The sequence below is a fragment of the Salvelinus sp. IW2-2015 genome, linkage group LG15 (genome assembly GCF_002910315.2).
Source record: "Salvelinus sp. IW2-2015 linkage group LG15, ASM291031v2, whole genome shotgun sequence".
Taxonomy (NCBI): Eukaryota; Metazoa; Chordata; class Actinopteri; order Salmoniformes; family Salmonidae; genus Salvelinus; species Salvelinus sp. IW2-2015.
This window is the reverse complement of record NC_036855.1, coordinates 28,959,245-28,985,582: the sequence shown is the minus strand read 5'-3', so window position 1 is coordinate 28,985,582 and position 26,338 is coordinate 28,959,245. Positions and strand designations below refer to the sequence as shown.

The following is a 26,338-nucleotide window of genomic DNA, read 5'->3' as shown; positions in this document are numbered from 1 at the left end:
CATTCTATGTTTTGTTTTCTATGTTTCTTTATTTCAATGTTTTGGCRGGGTATGGTTCTCAATCAGGGACAGCTGTCTGTCGTTGTCTCTGTTTGGGAACCATACTTAGGTAGCCCTTTTTCCCTCCTTTCAGTGTGGGTGTTGAATTTTGTTAGTGGCACTTATTCCCTGTAAGCTTCACGGTCATTTTGTATTGTTTATTGTTTTGTTGGCGACATTCAAATAAAAAGGAATATGTACGCTCACCACGCTGCGCTTTGGTCCAGTTCTTTCGACGGCCGTGACAAGCGACTTACAGTAAGTGCATTCATTTTTGAGATAGCTAGGTGAGACAGTCAAATATACAGGATACGAACATTCCATTTCAACTGATCAATGGATATATAGTGTTTTGCAAAAAAAAWCGATTAATAAAAAATCGGAGAACAGTAATATTTTACACACCCATGAAGATACCAATATGCAATCATTTCTAATGAAAAAACACAAATGTGAAAAATTGGTGGGTAAAGCATTTGGGAAATAAACCCTTCGATTATGCTGCAGAGAGCAATGTTGTTAATAAAGCCTGGAGAGAYAGAAATCCTGACAAGGAATTAGAAATGTAATTTTGTCTCATCTCCCATACCCCATACCTTAATAGTATTCATCAGTAATTCTACAGTATATTGGAGAGCCCACAGACTACTCCCCAGCAGATTGGAGAGGGGGAATGGAGCCTGTGAAGGAATTAAATATATTTCCCAGTAATGATATGTAGATAAGGAATCATCTACCAAACATTTTCAGTAACAGATGATAATCATTTCATCAGTTCCAGTCTTTYGGAATCTGAATCTCTGTAATGAATTCACCYCCTCTTCTGACAATCTGCATTCTATCTACAGGATAATGATACTTTGGGAAGAGCGAGAGATTTCATATGGTGGTTATTGTGATACTTTAATTTGATGATTCCCTACAAAGCCCTGATATGAATATGTCCTTGCCCTCCTAAATGAGAGGTTAGATCCGTGTGAAAATATTTCCTTTTCATTAGGAAACTGGCGTGTTACATGATTTATAGACAGATATYCTGTACTAGATTATAAAGTATTTTTGCCTTATAATTGCTAAATGGTGCTTTTGTGCACTTCTTCTTGTGAAACAGTTCCTTCCACTTTCAGACCTTTGCATGTGTTGCCATGCAAGCTTAGATTGTTGTGATGGCACATTGGGTCTCGAGAGATCATTCTGATCATTTCCAAATACGAGTCGCCCCTATGACCCATTGGTTTGCGTCTTTTGAAAAGAGCAGAAAATCAGGACTTTATGCGTAACGCCTTTCCCGTGTTGCCAATGTTTTATGGATCGCCCACGTTGTAGCTTTTAAAACCAACCACAGGGAGTTCTTTTCCTCTTCTTGAACAACAGATCACTCGACCACATCCGAGACATCAATATTTATAACATCTCAGCTTCACTTTTGACACGCATAACTCCACTTTTCCTTTAAATCATTCACAAAATGGGGATGTCTTTTAGTTTGACGTCTATCGAAAAAGCCCAAGTTAGACACTTTTTTAAGGTTATTGCATAATTTATCACTGTAATGACTTTAATGTATCATGTTGCGGGTGCCTCTGTAAAAATGGATTCTGAGGTGAGCGACTGAACATCAAGATAGATATGCACTTGGACATAGTGCACCTAGATTGATGTTTGATGGTCTTTCTCGTTATATCTGCACAGACACATCTGTCCATCTGAGTGCATAGGAACAGTACATCATCCTCCTCTGAGTCCCAAATGGCACCCTATTCCCTATATAGRGCATTACTTTTGAACAGGGCCCATAAAGCTCTGGTCAAAAGTAGTGCACTATGTAGTGAACTAGGGTGTCATTTTGAATGCAAACCTTTATCTCCCAATAGCGTGCTGCAAACCTCGTAATACAGGGAATAGCACCTGTGTGTTTACGGTGGAACAACCAGATGTTTCCCTGTAATTACCTCATTGTGGGATAATTAAGATGTTTTGCTAATGTGTAGTTTGAAGAATGAAACTAGAGGAAGTAGAGGATATTGGGTTGAGGATGTGTCAGTGATACAACATGAATCATCACAATAGGATAGGATTACACACGTCTGTAGATATGCGTGTGTTTACGCTAAAAAGCTTGAAGCTCTTTTTGGTGGCTTTGCCATAGCGAATAAGCAACGTACAGTTTTACCCCAGACACGAAAAGTCCTTTAAAAGTGCCCTATAAGTCATTCTAATAAACCTGTCGTCAGTGTCCTGGGGAAATCTTGTTGACTTGATTCCCCTACCCTTCCTTCACAGATTTATTCTGCTTCATAGTCACAGAACTACATCATGGTAGGCATATTGTCTGCCTTGACTGAACAAATGAATGTTTCTGCACATTGTATACAGGTCCAACCCGATGGTACAAGCACAGTGCTCAAACACTGTGGTCAACTGTACAGTGACACGATTAGTCATAGAGGTGCACTGACATTCAGAGTTCTGGCCAAACACTGTGGTAGCTGGAGCATATGCCATTGTTGTTTCCCAAGTAGTTTGCCCAACCTGAGTCACAATAATCTTTACTCTGAATGAGAGTCCAATATATTTCAATGATGAATCGCACAAGCATATTGTTGTATTTTGTTGCCTTGTCTGGGACGTCTCTCATTGTTGTAGATAATGAGTCAACCTARCTCATGGGTTTTAGTGAATGCAATCATTCAATGTTCGATTGTGTCTGGAATATGAATTATATTGAATGGCTTGAGGCTTGTCTAATTTAATATCTCAAGTAGCTTTACACACTTAGCAATATRTACTGTACCAATTCAGAGTGGTTTGTAATAAAACCCAATTTAATTTATACATCCTTGTAGCGGACTTGTCGTTTTTCATCCAAAGCTTAACCCCTCTATTTACACTAATAAGTTGTGGCATTGTAAGGATTCCTTGCTTTGCTCCAATCAACAGAATATTCAGCCTCAAGAGAGAAAAACATGAAAAGATGAATCAGCAGCAGAGTGYGAAATTGTAGCTACAACAAATTATTCTCTGAGGTATTATCAAAGCCCAATTGTTTTGGCAGCAGCACAACAAAGGCAGCTCCAAACCAATCACCACCAAATCCCTGAGCCGGTTCTGTTTGCTGTTGCTGCTCAATAATGCGTAAAAACACAGGATAAAACCAGTACTCTGGACCACACTCACATGATGAACAGTGATGTAGTGGTAAAAAAAATAGGAAGGTAAACTCTGATCCTCAGTCATGGTTAAAAAAGTAACGTTCCCTATACTTACAATGGATTTTTCGGCAAGGTGGGTAAACTGTCACGCAAYATATGAAAAGGTGGGTAAACTGTATTTACCCTCCACTACACCACTGATGATGAGTAACATTGCTTTAGACGTAGAGTTTCATTGGCTTCCTGGACCACTGACTAAGCTTTAGCTTAGCGGGCTAATGTGCTCTTCTGACGTGTAAGAGACCAGGGTTCAAACCATGTCAGTCGCACGAGGCGAGGCCTATGTTAAAATACCTCTTCTCCACTCTGTCAGGCAGCAGCAAATGGCAGACAGACTTCCTGGCTCAATGTGCATCCGCTCATCCTCTAATGGYATTTTCTTCAACCAGCCAGAAGAAGCGGAAAGTGAGGGGAGAAAAATAAGAAGGACTGCGGAAAACAAAYCTGCGGGGATGTTAGGCTGTTTCCGAGTCTCACGCAGAGAGGCACTCCAGATTTTACTTTCAGTTGCTTCTTCGATTGCCTCAGTGTTATGAGAGCGGCGATTGGGATTCAGAKTGGGTRCATAACGCTACTGAACCCCACCCAGGGTGTCAGATGACACCACTACGTTTCCCCTGATGTGATCCCTCTCGTGACAGGTGACAGCTTGCAACCGCCAACCGTTCAGCTCCAGTGGCAAATCTCCCAGAACCTCAAAGCCCTCATCCCCAAAATGTTTTCTTTGCAATGGCTTGGGGAGAAGATCTTCATTAGTATGGCCTGTTTACTTGCTGTTTCTGTCCATCTGTTGAGAAGAGGCAACATGGTTTACCTGTGGAGATCACACTGGAAGTATGACACACAGATACAATTAAGCCCCTACACTGTGTAGCAGAGTTTAAAATATCCAAACCAGAAACGCTATAATACTTCATACCTATAGTAGACAAGGTGCAGCAGTCTCCATACTTAAACAAACAAGGTGAAAGGTAAAAAAAAGAAAGAGCCAGGAATATAAATACAAACCAAAACTATCATTATGAGCCAGACTTTGAAGTCGGTCTGGAAAGTTTAACAGCAAAATATCCCTCTCTYTGATTAAAGACTGAACACTTCCAAGAGCATTCACTTGATGAGTTAAATAAAGGTTAAATAAAAAATAWAWAAAAYATGAGACRGCTGAGATCTCGGAAAATCGAATTTCTGATAACCCATTGTGCCCTTCATTTCTGATAAACCTTTCCCTTTTAAAAATGTCACAGACAGGGGAAATGTGTTATAGTCTGCTAAATGCATTGTACTGTGTCATTTTAATAAGAGCATCAATGTCTGATACATTCAATCYGATGTCAGTTACAATCAGTGCTGTAAAGTACATCAGTCAAAATACTMTAAAGTACTACTTAAGTATTTTTTTTTTAGGTATCTGTACTTTACTATTTATATTTTTGACGACTTTACTTTTACTCCATTACATTCCTAAAGAAAATAATGTACATTTTCCCTGACACCCAAAAATACTTACCAGGACACAAAAATGGTCCAATTCACTCACTTCACTCATCAAGAGAACATCCCTGGTCATRCATACTGCCTCTGATCTGGTGTACTGACTAAACACAAATGCTTTGTTTGTAAATGATGTCTGTGTGTTGTAGTGTGCCCCTGGCTATCCGTAAAAAAATCTGTCTGATGTGCTTATTATAAGCAATTTGAAATGCTTTATACTATTAAGGTATCTTTARTTTTACTCAAGTATGATAATTGGGTACTTTTTCCACCACTGGTTACACTAGTGGGAGACTTAACTGACAGATTTATTTCTGATGTGTGATCCACTGTGCACAGCCACTGTGCACAGACGTCAATTCAACATCTATTCCACGTTGGTTCAACCTGTGTGCCCAGTGGGAAGACTTAAAATCACTTAGTGAACGGCCATCAATGTGCAGTTGAAAAGCTGTATTTGTTTGTTGATAGATTCTGTATTTACAGAGCTGACCCCTTCCTCTGCAGGGAATTATAACAGTCTAGAGAACTGCTATGGTGACCAATAGTATCTGTAAACCTGTCAGTCCCAATCAGTTTCAGTCTAATTCTAATTAGGTTATAAGGAAAGTGTATCTAATGTGCTTCTCCAAATGAGGAGAATTCCAACAGTGATTTTAGACCTGATATCCTGTAAAATGATCAGTATCAGGGAAATGTAGACTGAGTGTACAAAACATTAAGAACACCTGCTCTTTCCATGACATAGACTGACCAGGTGAATCCAGGTGAATGCTATTATTCCTTATTGATGTTCCACTTGTTAAATCCACTTCAATCAGTGCAGATCAAAGGGAAGAGACATGTTACAGATTTTTTTAAAGCCTTGAGACAATGCCCATTTACCCTCTGAATGGCACACATACACAATCCATGTGTATGTGTGCCATGGATTGTGTATGCGTGCCATTCAGTGGGTAAATGGGCAAGACACTATATTTAAGTGCTTTTGAACAGGATATGGTAGTAGGTGCATCTGTTTGTGTCAAGAACTGCAACATTCAATATTTTACTAGGCAAGTCAGTTAAGAACAAATTCTTATTTTCAATGACAGCCGAACGACAGAACGACAGATTTTTACCATGTCAGCTCGGGGATTCGATCTTGCAACCTTTCAGTTACTAGTCCAATGCTCTAACCACTAGGCTACCTGCCGCGCCAATAGTTTCCTGTGTGTATCAAGAACGGTCCACCACCCAAAGGACATCCAGTCAACTTGAAACAACTGTGGGAAGCATTGGAGTCAACATGGGCCAGCATCCCTGTGGAATGCTTTCGCCCCCCTTTTTGATTCCTTGCCCTGACGAATTGAGGGCAAAGGGGGTGTGCAACTCAATATTAGGAAGGTGTTCTTAATGTTTTGTACACTCAGTGTACATATCTCCAATGCAATGCTTGTGCCATAGAAGTAGAATGCAGACGTTATACTGTATATGTCTCTCTATGTCTTGCACCACTGCTTTTTCTCTGCTGCTCGCTCTACTCTGTCATCTTGAGAAATCCACGCCCAGGCTGGTATTTTCAGCACCTTTAAAGACAGATAGTGTAATGATGCACTCCCCATGATTCTCACAGCCCATGAATGTCAATCACCTGTCCCTCTGTATGGCCTCTCCTCTCACCTACCACTCTCTGTCTTTTTCTTTTTGTCTGTCTGTCTCACTCTCTGTGTCTCTGTGTGTGTGTGTATGTGTGTGGATGTCTGTGTGTTTGTCCTCTAGGGCTGGCGAAGCCCATGGGGCTGGTGGAGGGGCCTGGGGGGCTGGGCCAGGGAGGAGCAGCTGCCACTCTGGGTGACGACAGCCAGGTTGACGGGGAGGGGAAGTACGAGGAGTACGGCTACAACGCCCAGCTCAGTGACCGCATATCCCTGGACCGTAGCATCCCGGACTACAGACCCAAAAAGTAGGTTTGACTTTATTTATTTATTCATTTAGTATGTTTTATTATATTTACTTGTGCAAAAGAAAATAACATTGTCTGTAGGTAATAGAAGAGCCAACTGAATTGAGGTAAAACAGTGAGAACCCCAAAATGGGTTTTTAGATTTGTCTCGTCTCAGTACAGTAGCTAGGCCAGGGCAGCTGCATTAGACATGAGTATTCCTTACATGGAAAGACATTGTCCCAGACAGCCAGAGAAGATGTTGATAGTGGGGCGGCAGGCTAGTTAATAATGCAATAAAAGAGAGTCCAGCAGTATTTCTTATGAAAGAGACCGTGGGAGACCCCAGTAGGAATATTAATGGCCTTTTTAAAATGAATCTTATATTTAGAATGTGGGACTACATCTGTGATACAATGACTGTGAGCGAATAATAAGGCATGCCACTGGTGTTCAGATCAGCCCGCGTCAGAGAACAAAAACAGACAGACAGAGAGAGACGTCCAGAGACTTCTTTGGGCTTTGCTGGGGATAACAATTCATTTCATCCACATCCGCTTTGTAATCTCCTTTCTTTCATGCTGGAAAATCAACGAGAGGAGAGAGCGAGCAAGGGAAAGAGTGAAAAGACGGGTTACTAATTAATAACCAGCTGAAAACTGCTTGGTGGAAAAGAGGATTTGAGGAAATGATTCTTTATGAGGAGGATAATGTCTACAGGAAGTCAGTGTTGACGGTTTGATCATGTCTAAAGGAAGTCAGAGTTAACGGTTTGATCATGTGTACAGGAAGTCAGTGTTGACGGTTTGATAATGTCTACAGGAAGTCAGTGTTGACGGTTTGATCATGTGTACAGGAGGTCAGTGTCTGACGGTTTGATTCAAGTGTACAGGAAGTCAGTGTTAACGGTTGGATCATGTGTACAGGGAGTCGTGTTAACGGTTGTTTGATTCATGTCGTACAGGAGGTCAATCGTTGACGGTTGATCAAGTGTACAGGAAGTCAGTGTTGCAGCGGTCTGATCAAGTGTTACAGGGAAGTCAATATTAACGTGTTTGATCATGTGTACAGGGAGCCCGTGCTTAACGTTTTGATCAAGTGTACAGGGGGTCAGTGTTGACGGTTTGATCAAGTGTTACAGGAAGTCATTAATTAACGGTTTGATCAAGTGTAACAGGAGGTCAGTGTTGACAGTTTGATCAAGTGTACAGGAAGTCAGTGTTAAACGATTTGATCAAAAAGTGTACAGGAAGGTCAGTGTTAACGGTTGATTCTGTTTGTCTAACAGGACGAGTCAGGTTAACGGTTGTCATGTTGTACAGGAGGTCAGTGTTGACGGTTTGATAAGTCGTACAGAAGTCAGTGTTAACGGTGATCATGTGTACAGGGTAGTCAGTGTTAAACGGGTTTGATCATGTGTACAGGAAGTCAGTGTTGACGGTTTGATCAAGTGTACAGGAAGTCAGTGTTGACGGTTTGATCAAGTGTACAGGAAGTCAGTGTTAATGGTTTGATCGTGTGTACAGGAAGTCAGTGTTGACGGTTTGGCTACACCGTTTATTTCCATGTATTGTTTACTCCCTCGTGACAGATAATCATACCGCCAGTCCTGTGTTTGACATATAATGCAAGGGGCAGCTGTGGAAATAATAATGATTCATGCAGTTCTATGCTGTGTGTGTGTGTGTGACGTGTGTGTGTGTGTGTGTGTGAGACATGTGTGCCTCTATTTCAACACAATTGTTCACGGCATTAACAAACATATGCAGCAAGATATTCCCTTTCTCCAGATGTCATTCCAGAGGGTGAAGCCCTTCCCCAAAGTCAAGCAGATCATAACAACCACATAGACACACTGTTTGATGAAGATACAGTGGGCTCCCTATGCATAAAGGAAATCAATATGTTTAAGCTTAACATATTCGTGTCTTACAGTTCTGCGTATTGTGACACCATGGCTGGAATGATATAAAACAAACACGGTCCCTGCACTTTGAACGACCTTGTTGGGGTAATTAATTAGACATAGGTAGCAAGATGTCTACTGATTGGAACAAGACAAGGACTTTGATTGTAATCAAAACATGGATCCTTGGTGCAGGAAAGGGATAGGGCTTTTTTCATACCATGTGGGTGCATTGCATTGCATATTGGACTGAATTGGGCTGTGTAGAAACACACAAGACACACCTTCAACATACTGACACCATTTCCACACCACTGAGCCGAGCCAAGCCGATCTGTACCGCATCGGCCTGCTTATGCAGCCGCCTTGGTTTCTGAAACATTGCCTGAAAGGACAACGTGAAAAGAAAATACCTTAGCCAGCAAAGTATAGGATTGGGGTCTGTAGGATAGTGTGGAAAGGGTAACACAAGACACCTCTGGTCAAATGCCATAATTGCACGGGAGTCGTGGAGGGGGGGGGGGGGGGTGGGATTATTGAATGATCTCTACATCCACACTCCTCATCCCCTCTGTCTCTGTATTACACTGTCTTTCTCCTTTTGTAGGGTTTTAAGACCTACCGCCGATCTATTCATTCTAATTACAGCCCACTATCATCATGGTCATGGTCAGGACTTGTCAAGACAGACCATTTCCCTAAACCCTTGTATCTCCATTCACTGTCCAGTGGTCTGAGCTTTATGTTGCCAATGCTTCCAGCGGTGACATTTTCTAACATTGATCCAGAGGAAGTTAACTTGAGGCTTTATTATCCCATCCAGGAACTGATGTCACACCACACCATGTTGCCCATCCTTGGGTGGCCTGTAGCACAATGCTGCAATACAATGTCTTAGAGAAGGGATGGGCCAATAAGAATGATGCACTAGCTGGCACCTGAGGTTCACAGAGGGCAAAAGAGAATAGCATCTGAATGAGAAAGAAAATGAAAGACACTTCTAGGCTATACCTCACAGTCAATGTGAAAATGCAATTTCCATGCTGTTAGCTCTCTGTTGCTCTCTAGTTTGCCTAGTTTGGCTCTTTTAGCCCCTGATGAGAAGTTGTACAATATTCTCTATTTCAATTCATCTTTATCATCTGTAATCATTTGTAGCAAGACATGTCACAATATTGCTCCTATATTCATTGAGATCAAGCAATGCAACCAATGTTGAGGTTGGTTCCACATAGACGTATCTGGGACTGGGAACTAGACTATAAAGCAGGAAGGTCACACGGCTGGGCGCTACCTAATTTCTTAAGCCTCTGATACCCTGGAATGGGATCGCAAGGTCACCGCAGCGGCCATTTGTAAGTAAAAGGCTTCAGCTCGAATGTTTCTCTCACAAAAGCTGAGTTTATCTCCTCAACAGGGCAGCGAAATGACAAGGCAAACTAATGTCTTTTTGAGAACAATCTTTTCTATAGGGGTAGAGTTGCTTTCATTTCCTGTGCAGCACAGGTTATCGCAGGTTAATGTGAAATTTCAAAGCGAATAACATGGCTGTGAAAAGCAGACGGGCCGGCCAGCCAGCGTCGCAGGCCGAAAAGGGAGTGCGATGGGAATAAGTCTTAATCTGGCGCTCTGTTTCTGTCACAGATCGTTCTAGGTTGAATTATGAGAGCTTGCCAGTGAGCTTAGTTCCATTACAAACAGATGAGTCGATCGCTCATACTGTTATGGACCTACAAACCTCCCCGTTCCAGCAGACAGGCACGAATTTAAGGTTGAGCAATGTCCTAAATTGAATTCAGTAACTAGGCCATTGGAGCTACAATATCACTTAACAACCTCAATACTGAATTTGCCCATAGACACAACTCAGCTGAAGTGATCTGGTGCCTTTCCCCGGCCCCTTCTGGCTTTTATTCTTACGGTAACTATATTCATACACATACTAGCCATGACAAATTAAACTTAGCCCAAATAAAACATACATCATTCGATTTGGCATGGTTGTCAGCTTGTGGCTGTCCCCCACTAAAGGAAAAGTATTGCACAAAGATTCACTTGTATTCACTGCCAGATATGGGTTCGTGTTTACGTATAATGCATGTATGGCTGATTTGAAAGAGGTGGTGGAACAGCTTTGAAAGAGGTMMTGGAACAGCTGTGAAAGAGAACAAAATAAACTTGCTTAGAGAAAAGGAATCCCTTTGGAAGGATTTCAGGAATACACTGAAAAGCCTATCAATCAAAACAGTCCTATTTGATTTTATTGAGAGGAAACATGGAACTTTCTGTATAGAAGCAAAAACAAACTAGGAAACGTATATAAACTGATATGTGAACCAATTCCGATTTTCAATCAAATCTTTTCCTTGACAGAATAAAATAGAAATGTACTGTAACTGAAATAATCCTATAGAACTTCACTTTGAACTTGAATAGGGTAATATACTGCAAATAATACATTAACAGTATGACCCATTTAGAGAAAATAATGTACAGTACAGCTTCAATTTTTTGTTGTAGCTCGGTGTTGGAGCGTTGTAGGAGAGAAGGATTGTTTCCCCCTTTCAGTCCTGAGAGCGGAGGCTGTAGGATTGGGATTTTGTTGTTAGTGAGGAGCAAAGATATGAGTGATCTTGCATAAATTATGAGCCTAAGTGCTCCATGATACACTGTGGCCAGCACCCTGAAGGTACTGGCGGAAGCTTGCATGTAAATAGTGTCACCATAGTCCAACACAAATAAAAATGTCCCTTGCACAAGTTCCTTTCTAACTGACATAGAAAAACCTGATTTGTTTTTWAAATAAAAACCTACGTTTTAATGTGCTGTTTAAAATTGAGCTTTTCATTTAACCAGATGCCACTTAACCATTTATACAAGAGGCACAGGAGTAAACAATTGTGTCGTCAGCATACAGGTGGTGTTTTAAACATTTCTACCAACATCATTTGTGTAGAGTTTAAAAAGGACAGGCCCTAAAATGGACCATGTATAACACCCGTACAGTCTCTCCTCTCCATGTCATTGTACATTTCGCTCCTGTCATTTCCCATTGCTGTGAGGTGAGAAACTGTTAGTGCAGGCCAAACACACACACACACGCACACATCATTGGTTTATGCAGAACTGACTGACTGCACTATTCTCAAGTTTAGGTGGGTAGAGAGGACAGGACGCAGAGCAACGCTGGGTTCCATCTGATGCGCACGCACACACACACACACACACACACACACACACACACACACACACACACACACACACACACACACACACACACACACACACACACACCACACACACACACACACCACACACACACACACACACACACACACAGGTCAAATATTATACCCCCAAGACATGCTAACATCCCCTGTTGTTGGTAATGGTGAGAGGTTAGCATGTCTTGGGGGTATGATCTTTCACCCTCTGTAACTTTCTCACTCATCATTATCCACGGTTCATTCACGATTATCCTTAATCATGGTAGCATCCACATTCATGTAGAAGTGTTTAGAAACATATTCTATTCTTATTTATAATAAAAGTGACTCCAAATCTGTCACGTTCCTGACCTGTTTTCTGTTGTTTTGTATGTGTGTGATGGTCAGGGCGTGAGTTTTGGGTGGGCAGTCTATGTTTGCTGTTTCTATGTTGGTTTTGGGTTGCCTGGTATGGCTCTTAATTAGAGGCAGGTGTTTTGCGTTTTCCTCTAATTGAGAGTCATATTAAGGTAGGTTGTTCTCACTGTTTGTTGGTGGGTGATTGTCGCTGTGTCTGTGTTTGTTGCACCACACGGTACTGTCTCGTCTCGTTCATTCGGTCGTTCCTGTTCATGTGTTCTTCGTTTCATGTAAGTTCGTAGTTTAGGTCTGTCTAGTTCGTTTTGTTATTTTGTATATTTAGTCAAGTMTATTTCGTGTCTGTCTTCGTCTTACAATAAAGTCATTATGTATTCATCACCCGCTGCGCCTTGGTCTACTCACTCACCGAAAGAGAGCCGTTACAAAATCACACAATACATTATTTACCATTAATTTCTATTGGGCACAAAATCATATGAAACGCAACTGAAACTAACTGCAAATGCATCCAACAAGTTTGTCACAAGCTTGATGTAGTCATTGTGTAGTAGGAATATGMGACGAAATACTAAACTTTTGTGCGGAAAATTACGGAAACAGTAGGGAAAACAGCGCCACTGTCTGCCTCACGGCGGTTGTTTTTGTTTTGTTCATGAAGCAGAGCTGGGGATCCTCGTGCATCCTGGTAAAAAATAATTGCAGAACTTATGCTGCTGTTCTATTATGCATGATGTCTGAGGGGGGGGGGAAACTGTGGTCGTTTGTAGTAACGTCTTTGTTGTTGTAATATTGCAAACGGACTGTGCCAATTTCACCATTAAGGATTCCAGCTTTAAATGACTCCTTTTCTTTGTGACCTCTGCTCTCATCTACTCAGAACCAAGTCGATTTAAGTTTTGAATGAATTTGTTGTGTTGATATTTTGCRACCACCGCCTCATAACCCATTCATTTCAACCATAAGTGAGAACATTGTTGAAAATATAAACACATCTTATTGTGAGTAGTACTTCATTTACACCTAATTGTGGTGCAATATGATTACACCCAAACAATTTGAAGATTAAATAACACCCCACGTCAATTGAACGCCTATTCCACGTCGGCTCAACGTAATTTCATAGAAATGACGTGTAAACGACGTTGATTCAACCAGTGTGTACCCATTGGGACAGCAGCTGAAATATAATTAAGATGCTGGTGGGCGATGGTTTACAAGATGTTCCTGTGTGCTGGTTGTTGCCATAGGAATCCGTGTCAGTATGACCAGCTTTACCTTTAGATGCCTGCAAAGCCTTATGCTACTGTGAAAGCCCTAGGGAAACACAATGGGAGGAGTCAAAAAGACTATGATGAACTGCATATAAAAATATACGAAATCTAAACGCTACTGTATGGTGCCTGTTTACGCGCTTGTGTACAGCAGCAACCACTACTGTGGGCGTGTGCTATTCATTCCATTAACTGGGTCATTGAAAACGACAACATGAAATTGGATTGCAATCACAAGAATCACTGCTCCACAGCTCCAGTTACCATGCGTTGGTGTGAGAGGCCTAATCAGTGGCAGCAAGAGCGTTTTCTCTTGTTGAGATCCTGGGCTGTAGAGAGAGAGTTGTGGGAGATGGAGGGAGGAGGGATAGGGCGAGACACAGAGAGAGAGACTGTTGGCTCTGGAGACTGTAGAGCGAGAGAGGGAAGCCAGAGAGAGAGAGAGAGGGAGGAGATCCCTAGCCCATCAGTGTTGGTGTCATTCCCAGCCCTGTTCTCTACACCTCATCTGCCTCTCACCTCCAGCTTATAGATCTAGCTAGCCAGGAAGGTGCTGCATCTTTCATTTACAGCCAGGCTGCAGCTTTCCCTTGCCACAACCCTCACATTAAAGAGTGTTCCTATTTCCCCTACTTTGCTTTGTCAGAAAACGTCTCGGGACCGTGGTATGCTTTAAGGGGAATCAACTTGAAACACTATTAATTCACTGAGCATACACACACACAAGTCTTCATATATTAAATGTATGTATGTGTATGTATGTAAATGTACACTCGGTGAATGAATAGTGTTTTTATGTTTGAATGTTCTGAACATTCATTGTAGAAGGCAGAAGATATTTAAATGCACATTCTTTTGCATTTCAATATCTTCTTCCTTTTACAATGAAAGTTCAGAACTTTCAAACAAGACTTGGTTTATTCAAATGAAAGAGGGCAGCTCACTTTTACCGGTTCACTGGCCAAATCCTGAATTCCARGAGTTCCATAATTATAAAACCGTATGATTTGTTTCCGTACAGGTGCAAGCAGTTGACCTACCCAGAGGACCTCCCTCAGATCTCAGTGGTTTTCATCTTTGTGAACGAGGCCTTGTCGGTCATCTTGCGGTCCGTCCACAGTGTGGTCAACCACACCCCTGCACACCTTCTCAAGGAGATCATCCTGGTGGACGACAACAGCGACAGTGGTAAGACGTCTAGTTCAGATGCTTCTTTAGTATAACCATCTAACTGTTCATTCCCTGTGACTGGACTCAATCAAATGATCAATCAAGTGAAGTTATAAAGCCCTTGTTACATTTGTCACAGTGCTGCTACTGTTAGCTGACCTAGTGTTTTGCTTCGAATAACCACAATCCCTGTATTACTGCATTACTGCATTTTTTTGTGTGGCTAATTGCTCCACAAACYTTACCTCTCCAATTCATTTTTGTCTCTTTAAAAGTGTAGGGTGGAGTCACAAACAAAAGATTGCATCTGTTTGTGTGTGGGAAAAGTGCCAAAGGAGTCAATTCCCTTATAAAATAAATGAACAGCCGTGATCGAATAAGTCAAGTTACACAAAATACATTTCTAACTTAAGTGTGATTCTCTCTTTCTCTCTCTCCCTCTCTCTCTCTCTGTGTGTGTTGGTTGTGCGTGTGTTCAGAGAAGAGAATGAACGAGGGCAAAGTAGAGAGGAATGGAGAACCCTTGGGGGTGTGCTCTTAAACACTGTTAGTGAGGCCTCTATACCCCTGTTGAACTGATGTGCAGTGCACAGCCTTCATTGTGATTTGGTCAACATGGGGCTTTGGTTGCTTCCACACACCTGCATGGCCCGTGGCAGCCGGCCCCGCTCAGCCACGACTCCCAAAATCCTGCCTGTTTCAGAGGGACAATGAACTAGATTCCACTTGGCCACTTGGCCCTCCATCACTTGGCATGTAGCTGGATTTAAGTCCCAGTTTCTCCCCGGCAGGCGTAGAGAGGAGGCACAAATAACGTACTGAAAGAGGACCAAGTAAGAGTCAACATTGGCACCTGCCCACTCTCCATGTAGAGGCTCTTAAATAGGCATCCATTTAAACCTAATAAAGTAGGCACAAATGGCAGCCGCGGCAAAATACCAAACTAAGTACTCCCCCTATCCATCTACCCCAATATTTACTGGTTGTGATTGGTGATGATAATTTGTGCAGATGTTTAAGCTGTTCTCTCCAGTGACAGACTATTAATATGCAGGCTAGGCTACTTGACCTTTTCTTGCTGGCTATGCCTGTCACCTCTCATTTGACCACGGCTCTGAGAAATGACTAGAGGTAAGGCACAGAGGCTCACTTGGTGCATAATGAATCACACTCAGGGAACATCCCACTGGGCACAAACTGGTTGACTCAACGTTGTTTCCACGTCATGTTAATGACATTGCGTTGAACCAACTTGGAATAGACGTTGAATTGTCTGTGCCCAGTGGGATGTTTGCCTTGTCTTTGTGACATATCCTTTAGCTGGGACAGAGAGTGACATTTATTGGGCTGCTCCTTTGCCTTAGTGAGTGCCGGGCGCGCGGGGAAACCAAATGCTTGTTCTACTTGATGAAGTTTAGCTTGCTGTGTATATCATACAGTAACAGTCCCAAACACTCATTCATTGTTGCAGCTTAAATATTATCAGAAGGACAATGTTTAATAGGCCTTCTGGAATTTCAACTCCAAATATGGCAAGTAAATTAATAACTTAATGGTTCATATAATGAAAATAGCATCCCAGTTGGCACATTTGGTTCCATGGAAGTTGATGGAACATACGTTTTTGGTTTCCCATTGGTTCTGGGGCGTTAAGTTTCCTGAATGGTGAAACATAATGTTTTTTTAATGTACTGAGAACAGAAGGGCAAATTTCACCTGTTCTGGGAACGTTTATTTTTAGGTTGCAGGGAGGTTCTGAGAACGTTTTACTATGGTTCCCTGAAAGTTTTCCTGGGAGATTCTATTAATGTTCTTAGAACTGAAATTATTAATGTTCTGAGAACATGTTTCAATAACAGTTTTAATAACACTGTTAGCTTAGTTTGGGTTAACTGTTTTGAACTCCAAGCACAGATAGGACACATGGAAATTCATTTGCTTAGGCATTAATCATGCAATTAAAGGTGTTGATTTTAGTCTATTCAAACAGACCCCATTTTAAAGGAAACAAGCATTCATTAACATGAATTGTGGCCAGTTAGTGCGCGCGGCCAACACACCTGAACACACTTAACAAGATAGAAGATGGAGAAAGTTTGGTTGACGCTGAGAACAGAATGTGTATGTTTCTAAATAACATTTTTTTTGCTAGCTGGGCATCCTGCACCATTCCCAGAATCTTGTGTTTTGTTTGTATGCAAAATAACCGTAGTACAACCACCCTCTCACCAASCTCTAGGAAACATATGGTTCTCAGAACGTTATGTGCTAGCTGGGATCTGTTGAACTGAAGCAAAATTGAGTACAGCTCATAACGTGACATGAGAGCTTAATCCAAATACAAGTGGATTGCAGTTGATCATCAAGACAATAAATATGACCAATCTCTTCTCTCTCTCTCTGTCAGTGGTATAGGCTATATGTTATGTAATATATGACGTAACCCGCTGCCAATTGGCCTTAATCAACATGGCAACACACTGGCCTTTGATCTCTGGTGACCACGCAGGACGTATTTGGCAARAGGCATCGTCTAGAAGTCATACATCAAAATAAACCACTTGATATATGCAGATGAAAATGTGTAAGCCTTTAGAGGGATCAAATTAAACCAATGCATGTGAGAAAAATCTATCAGACACAGCAGAAGGCCTCTCACAATCTGACCATTTCACCCTGAAATCCTTTGGCTCCCTGTATGGTGAAATATGTATTCATTCCATATTCACAGTATGATGGATAGTTATTTATTCTTTGCTGTTTTGCACCGTCGCTCCCTTTAAAACATAGTCCATGGTTCATAATTCTCCAGTGCCACGGATGCAATCCACATTTCTATTTGTTTGCTGGGCACCAGAGGGGATCCTATAACGTTTCTCCCCCCCAGCAGAACAGCCATGCAATTATTGCACTTTTTGTTGGGTTCCATAATCTTTTAGCTGCATCAGTGGTGCCGCAGTTTTCACACAGCTCACAAGCCATTCTAGTAAACTTAAACATAGACAAACAGAAAAAAAGCCCAGGAAAACCTTCAACTAGGGTGTAGAGGTCAGATCACAGTCGTCTATCGCTACGGCCCAGAGTTTTTTGTGGTCAGATCACATGATCAGGGAAAAACATTTGGCTCTAGTCGTTGGTTGTCTGTTAGTGTCATATTGTAGTCAAAGGTTGCTTAAAGGCGCAATCAGCAGTTGCTACAAACATGTTTGGACTTATAAATGAATGATATGTACCCATTCTTGAAGAATATAACTTATAATATAAATGCCACATGAGCTTTGTTCAACTGTCGTATCCCATCAGAACCCACATTTAAACTTGTTTTACCCCAATGTTTGTGAACAAACACTATGTAGCCTCAACACATGGTTCAAACAATAATGTTTATATCATGGTTGGTCAATCCTTGCATAGCTCCATAGCTCTGCCTATGAATTTGAGAGTGATTACATTTCTCCAGCCGCATCCCTCAGCTTTTTACCAAACCAGGGGTGCGGAGGCAGCTTTGTGAATGTTTCTACTGATGATTGCCACTTTAATGTTATAGGCAGACCAGCTTTACCCATTCTGACAAAAAGTACTGAACACACCTCCAATGACAGCACCTCCTCTATCCAACTGAGACCTACAGATTAGACCAGGTGTTCTTTCAGAGGTTGATTTATGTACAGAGCAGGTCGTCAGCTCCAGGCGTCAGCTCCAGGCGACAGATCCATTATGAAGCTTTGCTCGCCCTTACTATTCTCTCTCTCCCATAGAAGGTAGAGCACTCAGCAACCTGGGAGGAGAACCTCAAACACTCACAAATCCTCCAAAAACATTAGGTGGGCTCAGTCAGTCAGTCGGGCCATTTGTGGAACTGCTTGTTCACCTCACAGACTTTATTTACAGGTAAGACAGCGACACGGAAAGAAAGCCAGGCTCATCCCTTGGAGTAGAGTGAAGGGAGAGGGAGGGAATGTTTTTACCGTACAGAAATAATAAAGTCATCTGTGTTGTGCTGGGTCGCTCTAGTTCTACTTTTACGTAACTCGTGATGCTGAGCTCTGTTGTGTTCTTCTTGGGGAAATTCGTTACCCCATTTTTATTCAGACAAACAATGCTAATTGATCAAACAACACTTTCTGCAAACTATGCATTTGCGGTGAAGCCAATACTTTGTGTTTCTGTTTTCCAACAGAACTGATTCTCTTTTTCTTGTCTCCAGTGGAGCTGAAGTTCAACCTGGACCAGTATGTGAACAAGCGTTACCCAGGCCTGGTAAAGATCGTCCGCAACAGTAAGAGGGAGGGCCTGATTCGAGCCAGGATACACGGCTGGAACGCTGCAACAGCCCCGGTCGTAGGCTTCTTTGATGCCCATGTAGAGTTCAACACTGCCTGGTAAGAACTGTGCTTCATCTTCATACACTCTTCATTCTCCTTTTCCCTCTTGGGGTTCATGTTAGAGTGCAACGGTTGTAGTCCTACATAATCATCAATGAAATATGCGGGTCGCTCCTTAAGCATTTTGATTAAGCGTCAGCTAAACAGTGCTTACGCTACGAGGAATTCTTACTGAGGCAGCACATTCAGGGAATATGACCTTCCTTTTGAAAGAGTTAGAACAGTTTATAAGCTTTTCCTCATCACTCCTGAACTGTGACTAATGGCCAATAGAAAATACACTGTGTGGGTTTCAATGATGGTASGGTACTGTACTGTGCTGTCCTGTAAGTCGCTGACGTTTTAACGGTGGTGGCAGAATAAAATAATAGAGAACAGCTCAAATGTTGTGTTTGCCACACTGTTCCCACCCTCCTCAGGCCTTAGACTTTAGTCTTATAAGCAGGATGGGGGTCTCAACCCAATGTCTGGCTGACAGTCATGCTTACCACCAAACATGTCACTCAAGCGCATTGTAATTGGCACCTAATTCGAGCCTGTCATCCTGTCAGGCTTTTTAAGACTGAGTGTGTGTGGTGTGTTCCTGGGGAAGCTAGGGGGAAGCTGCGGGGAAGCTGGGTGAGGGCTGGAACCGAAGGTTTGGGTAATAAATTGTTTCTCTGCCTCCCTGGTTGTAGCTCAGGTACTTCACCTAACAAGATACTGCCATTGCTTCATAACTCAAACATCAGACAGAACAGGAAGAGAAGACAGATGACAAATATTTGCGAAATATATGTACTTATCACTTCAATAAAAGTGTGGTTAAATATCTTGTTCAAGAGTATTGAATGCCATCATTTGTAATGAATAGGGCCTAGAGTTTCCCTGGACCAGGAACATCTAGGGCCTGGAGTAAGGTCACAAGTGAGGTCACATGGTCATAAAAACTTGTCCCCTCCTCCCTAGTTATGAGTAAACGACTATGTGATTCCTACACACATTTGACTATAATAAATCAACATACAGCATTAAAGGTAAAAAGGCTCAAGGCCCTCTGAGTTTAGTCTAGTCCTCRGGGGGAGGATCTCATGTACCTTGATCCTGGACCAGGAGGGCTTTTAGTTTACTGTGATCTGATCCGCTATACATTCATCACCGCCGACCTTTCAACTTCTGGGCTGAGGAGAATCTCATGTACCTTTATCCTGGACCAGGAGGGCTTTTAGTGGGAACTTAATGGCCACTCCAAACCCAGCTGTCTCTGCCAGCCAGCCAGCTACATGGGGGAGTCGGTTGGTTGGTTTCATCAGGAGTTGGAGTGAGTGATGATAATTGATTCCCTGGTGGTTCCCTCATCTGTTTCCCCATCTGCTCCTGAAAAAAATGGATGTGCTTTTCCGTCCCCTCACCACCCTTTCACCTCCACAGGAACCACCCTCATTGTTTCTGATGTTCGCTCTCTTGTTGTACATGCAGGGATCAGTCTGAATTTCTTTTGACTTAGTTCACCTGCTGCCTTCGTGACTCACACACACACTTCACGTTTCACTTTTTTTTATAGTGTGGCTCCTTTGTTTGGTACAGCAGCCGTTCATTTGTTTTACATGAGTCTACATTATATTTGTACATCAGCTTATGAAATGTACAACTGTGCCCTTGGATTCGACTTATTCTCTCAAAGAAGCCATAGAATGTAGAAAAAAAGAATGATATAGATGAGACGAAAAACATCAGGCACTACATCACTCTAGGAAACATGTTTTGGTTAATCCTTGGCATCCGACCGCAAGGCGCTAAAGAGGGTACGGCGTACGGGCCACTACATCACTGGGGCCGAGCTCCTTGCCATCCAGGAACCCTATACCAGACGGTGTCAGAGGAAGGCCCTAAGCATTGTCAAAGACTCCKGGCATAAACTGTTCTCTCTGCTACCGCAATGCAAGCCGTACCGATGCACCAAGTCTGGAACCAACAGGACCCTGAACAGCTTCTACCCCAAAGCCATAACACTGCTAAATAGTTAGTTAAATAGTTAACCAAATGGCTACCCGGACTATCTGCATTGAACTTTTGCACCAACTACTGTTTATTATCTTTCCTGTTGCCTGTTGTAGTCACTTTATTCCTACCTATATGTACATATCTACTTCAAATACCTCATACCCCTGCACATCGACTCGGTATTGGTACCCCTTGTAAATAGCCAAGTTATCGTTACTCATTGTGTATTCATTATCACTTTTATTATTACATGTCAATACTTTTCTATTATTTCTCTATTTTCTTTCTCTCTACATTGTTGGAAAGGGCCCGTAAGTAAGCATATCACTTTTAGTCTATACCTGTTGTTTACGAAGCATGTGACAAATACAATTTGATTGAAATTGATTTGTATTGCACACAGCACATTTTTGGCCCTTCAACTGTGAGTGTGCTTCTGTGTTTGCACAGAGCTGAGTATATAGATTTCAGTGTGAATAGCAAAAAGATATGACACGTGTTGAATGTACAATATGTGGTGTATTGTGCTGCTGGCCCTTATTCAAATACTTGAAGAAACCTTAGATGTGTCCATTCGTTGCAATCACAAGCCCCTCTATTCATCATCATATGAATATGCATTATGGCACATACATAAGTGATAGGTGAGATGGATTGTTCCCCTGCTTTTTGTCATGAGGCATAGTGAATTACCCTGTTAGAGCTAGTAATGTATGCAGGCATCCAGTTTTCTGAGCCAAGTGAATGTGCTGGCACTCTGAAGCCAAGAAACTGTTCAGTTGATATTGTTTACCCTTAGTATAGAARTGATTATACACATACGGAATTCTAGGATAGTTTGATATAATTGCATCATAAATGTACTTTGACACTCAATTTCCTTGAACCCATGTTGGTTTATTAAGTATGAATAGTTCACGTTTGAATAGTTTTCACTGTTGGAATGGATGGAACATATTTACATTCAGTTTGACATTTTCTCGATGGGTAGATGTTATATCATTGCATTGCGTTATTGCTGTATTACATTTACATTTAAGTCATTTAGCAGACGCTCTTATCCAGAGCGACTTACAAATTGGAAAGTTCATACATATTCATCCTGGTCCCCCCGTGGGGAATGAACCCACAACCCTGGCGTTGCAAGCGCCATGCTCTACCAACTGAGCCACACGGGACCACATCTAAGCTTACACAGTGCTTTCCTTCCCTCCAAAGCCATAGCAGTACAACTATACATCCAATGCTGAGAAACAGGGTCGTCCATTCCGAGGCGAACGTTCTAATTCCGCTAACCTCCATTTTTCTGTAAATACAATTAATGTGGTGGAAACACGACAGGGTTGTAATGAGCATCCGTGCCTCTTGAACTCTGAGCTCACAGGGGGAGCAGCCTCAGATAAATGTATATTTATTTGGTTTTTGAATTCTGCACTGTTGCAATCAGGTTATTAATGATTCATTATTAGTCCATGCGAGCGGTGTACGTGTGTTGGGGAAGATTAAAGGCTGTGGGTGTTGGATGCAGGCTGCATGGCTGTAATGAAATGCACAGGTCACGACCCCACGCTTTGATGGTGCTGTGATGCTGCTACGCCTTGTGATCCCACCGTTTCCCAGGATTCAGATTGAGGTCAGAGAATGGAAAGTAGGAAAAATAAGAGACTGTTCCAACCTCTTCCAAGGACCTCTCAATTGGTTTGGATTGGGTGCTTTGCATTCGTTGTTCAGAAAATTGAAATATATTTGAATAGGATTCAATGAGGTGCTTTTCTTGGATACATTTGTGAACGAAACACTTGATTTCCAAAAAAGGTAAAAAGGGGGTAGATAAGATCTCATAGACCTTATACTGAGTAGTTCATTTTTTCATTGTGCAAAACAGTTTAAAAATCAGACATATTTTGACACTTGTGGTCTCTTCTCAAAGCTTGTATCTCTTTTAGTGGATATAATGAGGTCAGTCTGCTTGCTGTGCAAGTGTGCTAAAAGTATTATTTTTCATTTAACAGTACTGAGCTTTGGAAACCCTGTGGCCTTTTTTTCACAGCTAAATTGTAACATGCCTTACCTTTCTTCTTGCTCTGACTGACTGGTCTTGGTTCAGTGTTTATCCGTCTTGAAAGGAGGAAGATGGCGTAACGCGTACACAGTGAGTGCTTCACAAACCACACACTAGGCGGGCATCCAAAAATACAGAATAGACAGAGATTTATGCTGCTAATACTACAGTATTATCAGCTTTTATCCCCAAGCATATATACCTACCAGGTCAACTGAAAATGATCAAAGTAATATCAAGACATAAAAGCTAAAGGTAGATAGTATTGCAAGCTCCTAACCTCTATAACGATATTGCCAAAACCTTATTCAGTGGACCTGACACTGTAACTTTCAATTCAGTGTGAATAATGATCCCTACAGATGTAGAATCTTAATTTGAGACAGTTTGCTACAGCAGGAAAATACTGTAGTGCTGCAGCAACAGGAAATGTGAATTATTATGTGTATTATATGCATATGCACATTTTTATAGGGGTTGATACATTTTTCGTAACGGAAAATCAAGTCTGAAATTTCAAAGTGGAAATTACAAACTTCAAAAGCATTTTTAAACCTCAAATACATGAAAGGTTTTTAATTTCCTGTTCTCCTGCAACAGGGTGATCAATTTAAGATCCTACATCTGTACATTTCATTCAGAACAGTCATTTTTACAGGAGTAGTATTGACTAATATGAATATTTTTGCTACAGATTCATGCATTATCTATCCAAAACAGCCCTGAAGACAACTGTGTGACTGGGTAGTCCAAGATCTGAGCACAGTGTGCAGTCTTAATGTGCTAGAACATGGCTGGAGGCGATGAAAGGCTTCTCACATGCAGACACACACACACACTGGATGTACACACACACACAACACACACACAACACACACTCTTTCTCAACACACACACACACACACAACCACAACACACACACACCACAACACCACACACACACACACACACCACACACACACACACAGAAACACAAACAATGCGCATGCACCACATTTCTCTCTCTCGCTCTCTCTCTCTCTCTCTCTCTCTCTCACACGAAAACAAATGTGCATGCACACACATACTCACATCTACTGCGCTCATAAAAACTACAGTAGGTCACAATGAAACCCCCTCGACTTTCTACATGGGTAACTCACGTGTTCTGGTGCATTAACCTGTAAACGAATGAAACAGATCCTGTTTTAGGCACTCAGCGCCTGCAGTTCTGTGGCTGCATGGTTGTGAATGAAGCTAGATTCCATTATCTGATAAATCTGTGTTTGAGAAACTTTCCCAATTCAAGATGTGTCACACAGGAATTCCATTAATCTGTAAGAATGGAGTCGTAATCTCAGCGGCCTGCGTTCTGGGCTCTGTGCAGAGGACAAAGGTAGGACAGATAAGGAGAGGAGCCATCCTCAGAAGATGGCATGTAGACTTAAGTACGCACAGATTGAAATCAGGGCATTTTTATCCTGCCATATGATGCTGCTCAACCCCAGGCAGGCGTGTTTGCTTAGGTCAGGAAAATAAGTGTTGATTGCAATATTAGACATCTTCCATTGGTTTTGAGTGGGTTAAAAACACACAGTGCTGCTTATATTTTTGCATGTAGACATCAAGTAAACAACTCACAAAATGTTCCATTTGTCCAAAACGCCTGTACATGTATATGTTGAAAAAGGCTTGAGACCGACCAGGTAGTAATAAAATGAGAGAAGCTCCAGAAAAACAATGAGACCTATTGCGACAATGTATTTGAACAAGATTACATGAGTCATCACTGAGGGAAAAAAAACACTACTTGAATATGAAACCAAATTGAATCTGGACCGATGTGGGTGAATAACCGTCACGGAGATGGTGCATATGAAATGATAGGAGAAGAAGAGGGGGGGGGGGGTGTGAAAAACCTCATCAGTCAAACCTGATCCCTCATTGTTTCTGAGATACCCGGTGAGGTAGCTAGTGTTGAGCACGCTGCTAGCTAGCGCTGGGCTGCTACAGTACTGTCGAGGGACAGGTGAAGATGAATGACTGATGGAGTGTACTGGAGAAGATGGGGCTTCTGAGTTCTCAAGGTTAGAGAATGCATACAGGATCCACCAAAAGCAAGATCTCAACATGTGGTAGATATACTCTATTCATCCTTGCCTATCCATGTTAGGCACTTGGCAATATGACGCTTACAGAAGGCTGTTGAGGGAAGTAAAACTTGGCCTACTCATTCTAAGTAGAATTAACTCCAGATAATATTTATTTGCTGGCTGAGAAATGACATATTGGCAATAGATATCTCAAAAATAACCTGGGGATTAGGGCTACACAAACATCCTAGCGTTTAATGACTCTAAATGCAGACGTTTTCAATTCAAGTGTTCAGTGACAATAAGTTAGCGGTGCAATATTTTTTAGCACCTTTCAATTATCACGTTGTATTACTTCATCGCTCAAGTTTGACTGTTCAAAGCACATACGGTAAATTGTGTTTGTCCGAAAATGTAGCTCATCAACACATTTCTTTACCTGGACACTGGCCAACTTTCCAACAGCAGATGGGGAAGTCAACCCCTCTCCCACACATACTTTTATCCTTTCCATTACACCTTAAAGTAAGTAGAGGCCCAGGTCTCTCATATGCCAATCTTCCCGAATGAGATGGGAAGGTTTTTACAATCACGCCGCTCTTATTAAATGATTGCTTTTACTTAGTAGTGCATCTGTCAGTCATTTTTTACCGGAAACCCACTTATAGCTCCATTTGGATCCATTCCCTGCACTCTTTCCACTACCCTGATGTGATAAAGAATACTTCTGCTTCTGGAAGATAAATGGGTTTTGGTTTTTAAAGAAATAGAGAGAAAGGGGAGGAAGAGAGAGAGAGAGAGAGAGAGAAGGGGATAGAGAGAGAGCTGAAGAAAATATGGTGAGAGCGATAGAGGATGAGAATGGAGGGAGATGAGGGAGAGGGTATTCTAAAGAGTTACGCTAATTATGGATCATAATTGCAGCCTGTCAGATTGAAAATTGTACGAAATGCAGCTTCTAGGTATGAGTAGTTGCTCTAAAGCTGTACTGAAGCAGACCTGACATTAGACAGATGATCAAAGTACATGTATAGCCAGGGCTAACACTATGGCAAATGAATTGACAGAGACCCTTATTCCCCTTCCATCTACCCAAAGGTTTCAGCATGCATGCCATAGGCCAAGGGAGTAGGAAATGAATGGAACAAACACATCCACTCTGTAGCCAGCCACTTCAATGACTAGGGGACAACAACACCAAGGGTGCTGCACACAGTTTGATGTACTCTGACACCG

At 41.9% G+C, this 26,338-nt stretch overlaps 1 protein-coding gene across 1 annotated transcript in view; it reads left to right on the top strand.

Moving 5' to 3' along the window:
- The window catches only part of LOC111974923 (polypeptide N-acetylgalactosaminyltransferase 9), an 85,597-nt gene that overhangs the window by 4,868 nt on the left and 54,391 nt on the right, over positions 1-26,338 (top strand). The window contains exons 2-4 of the mRNA XM_024003001.2: positions 6,504-6,687; positions 14,452-14,618; positions 18,808-18,982. Of these exons, the coding sequence (XP_023858769.1) occupies positions 6,504-6,687; positions 14,452-14,618; positions 18,808-18,982 (526 nt within the window). The remainder of the gene's footprint in view (positions 1-6,503; positions 6,688-14,451; positions 14,619-18,807; positions 18,983-26,338) is intronic.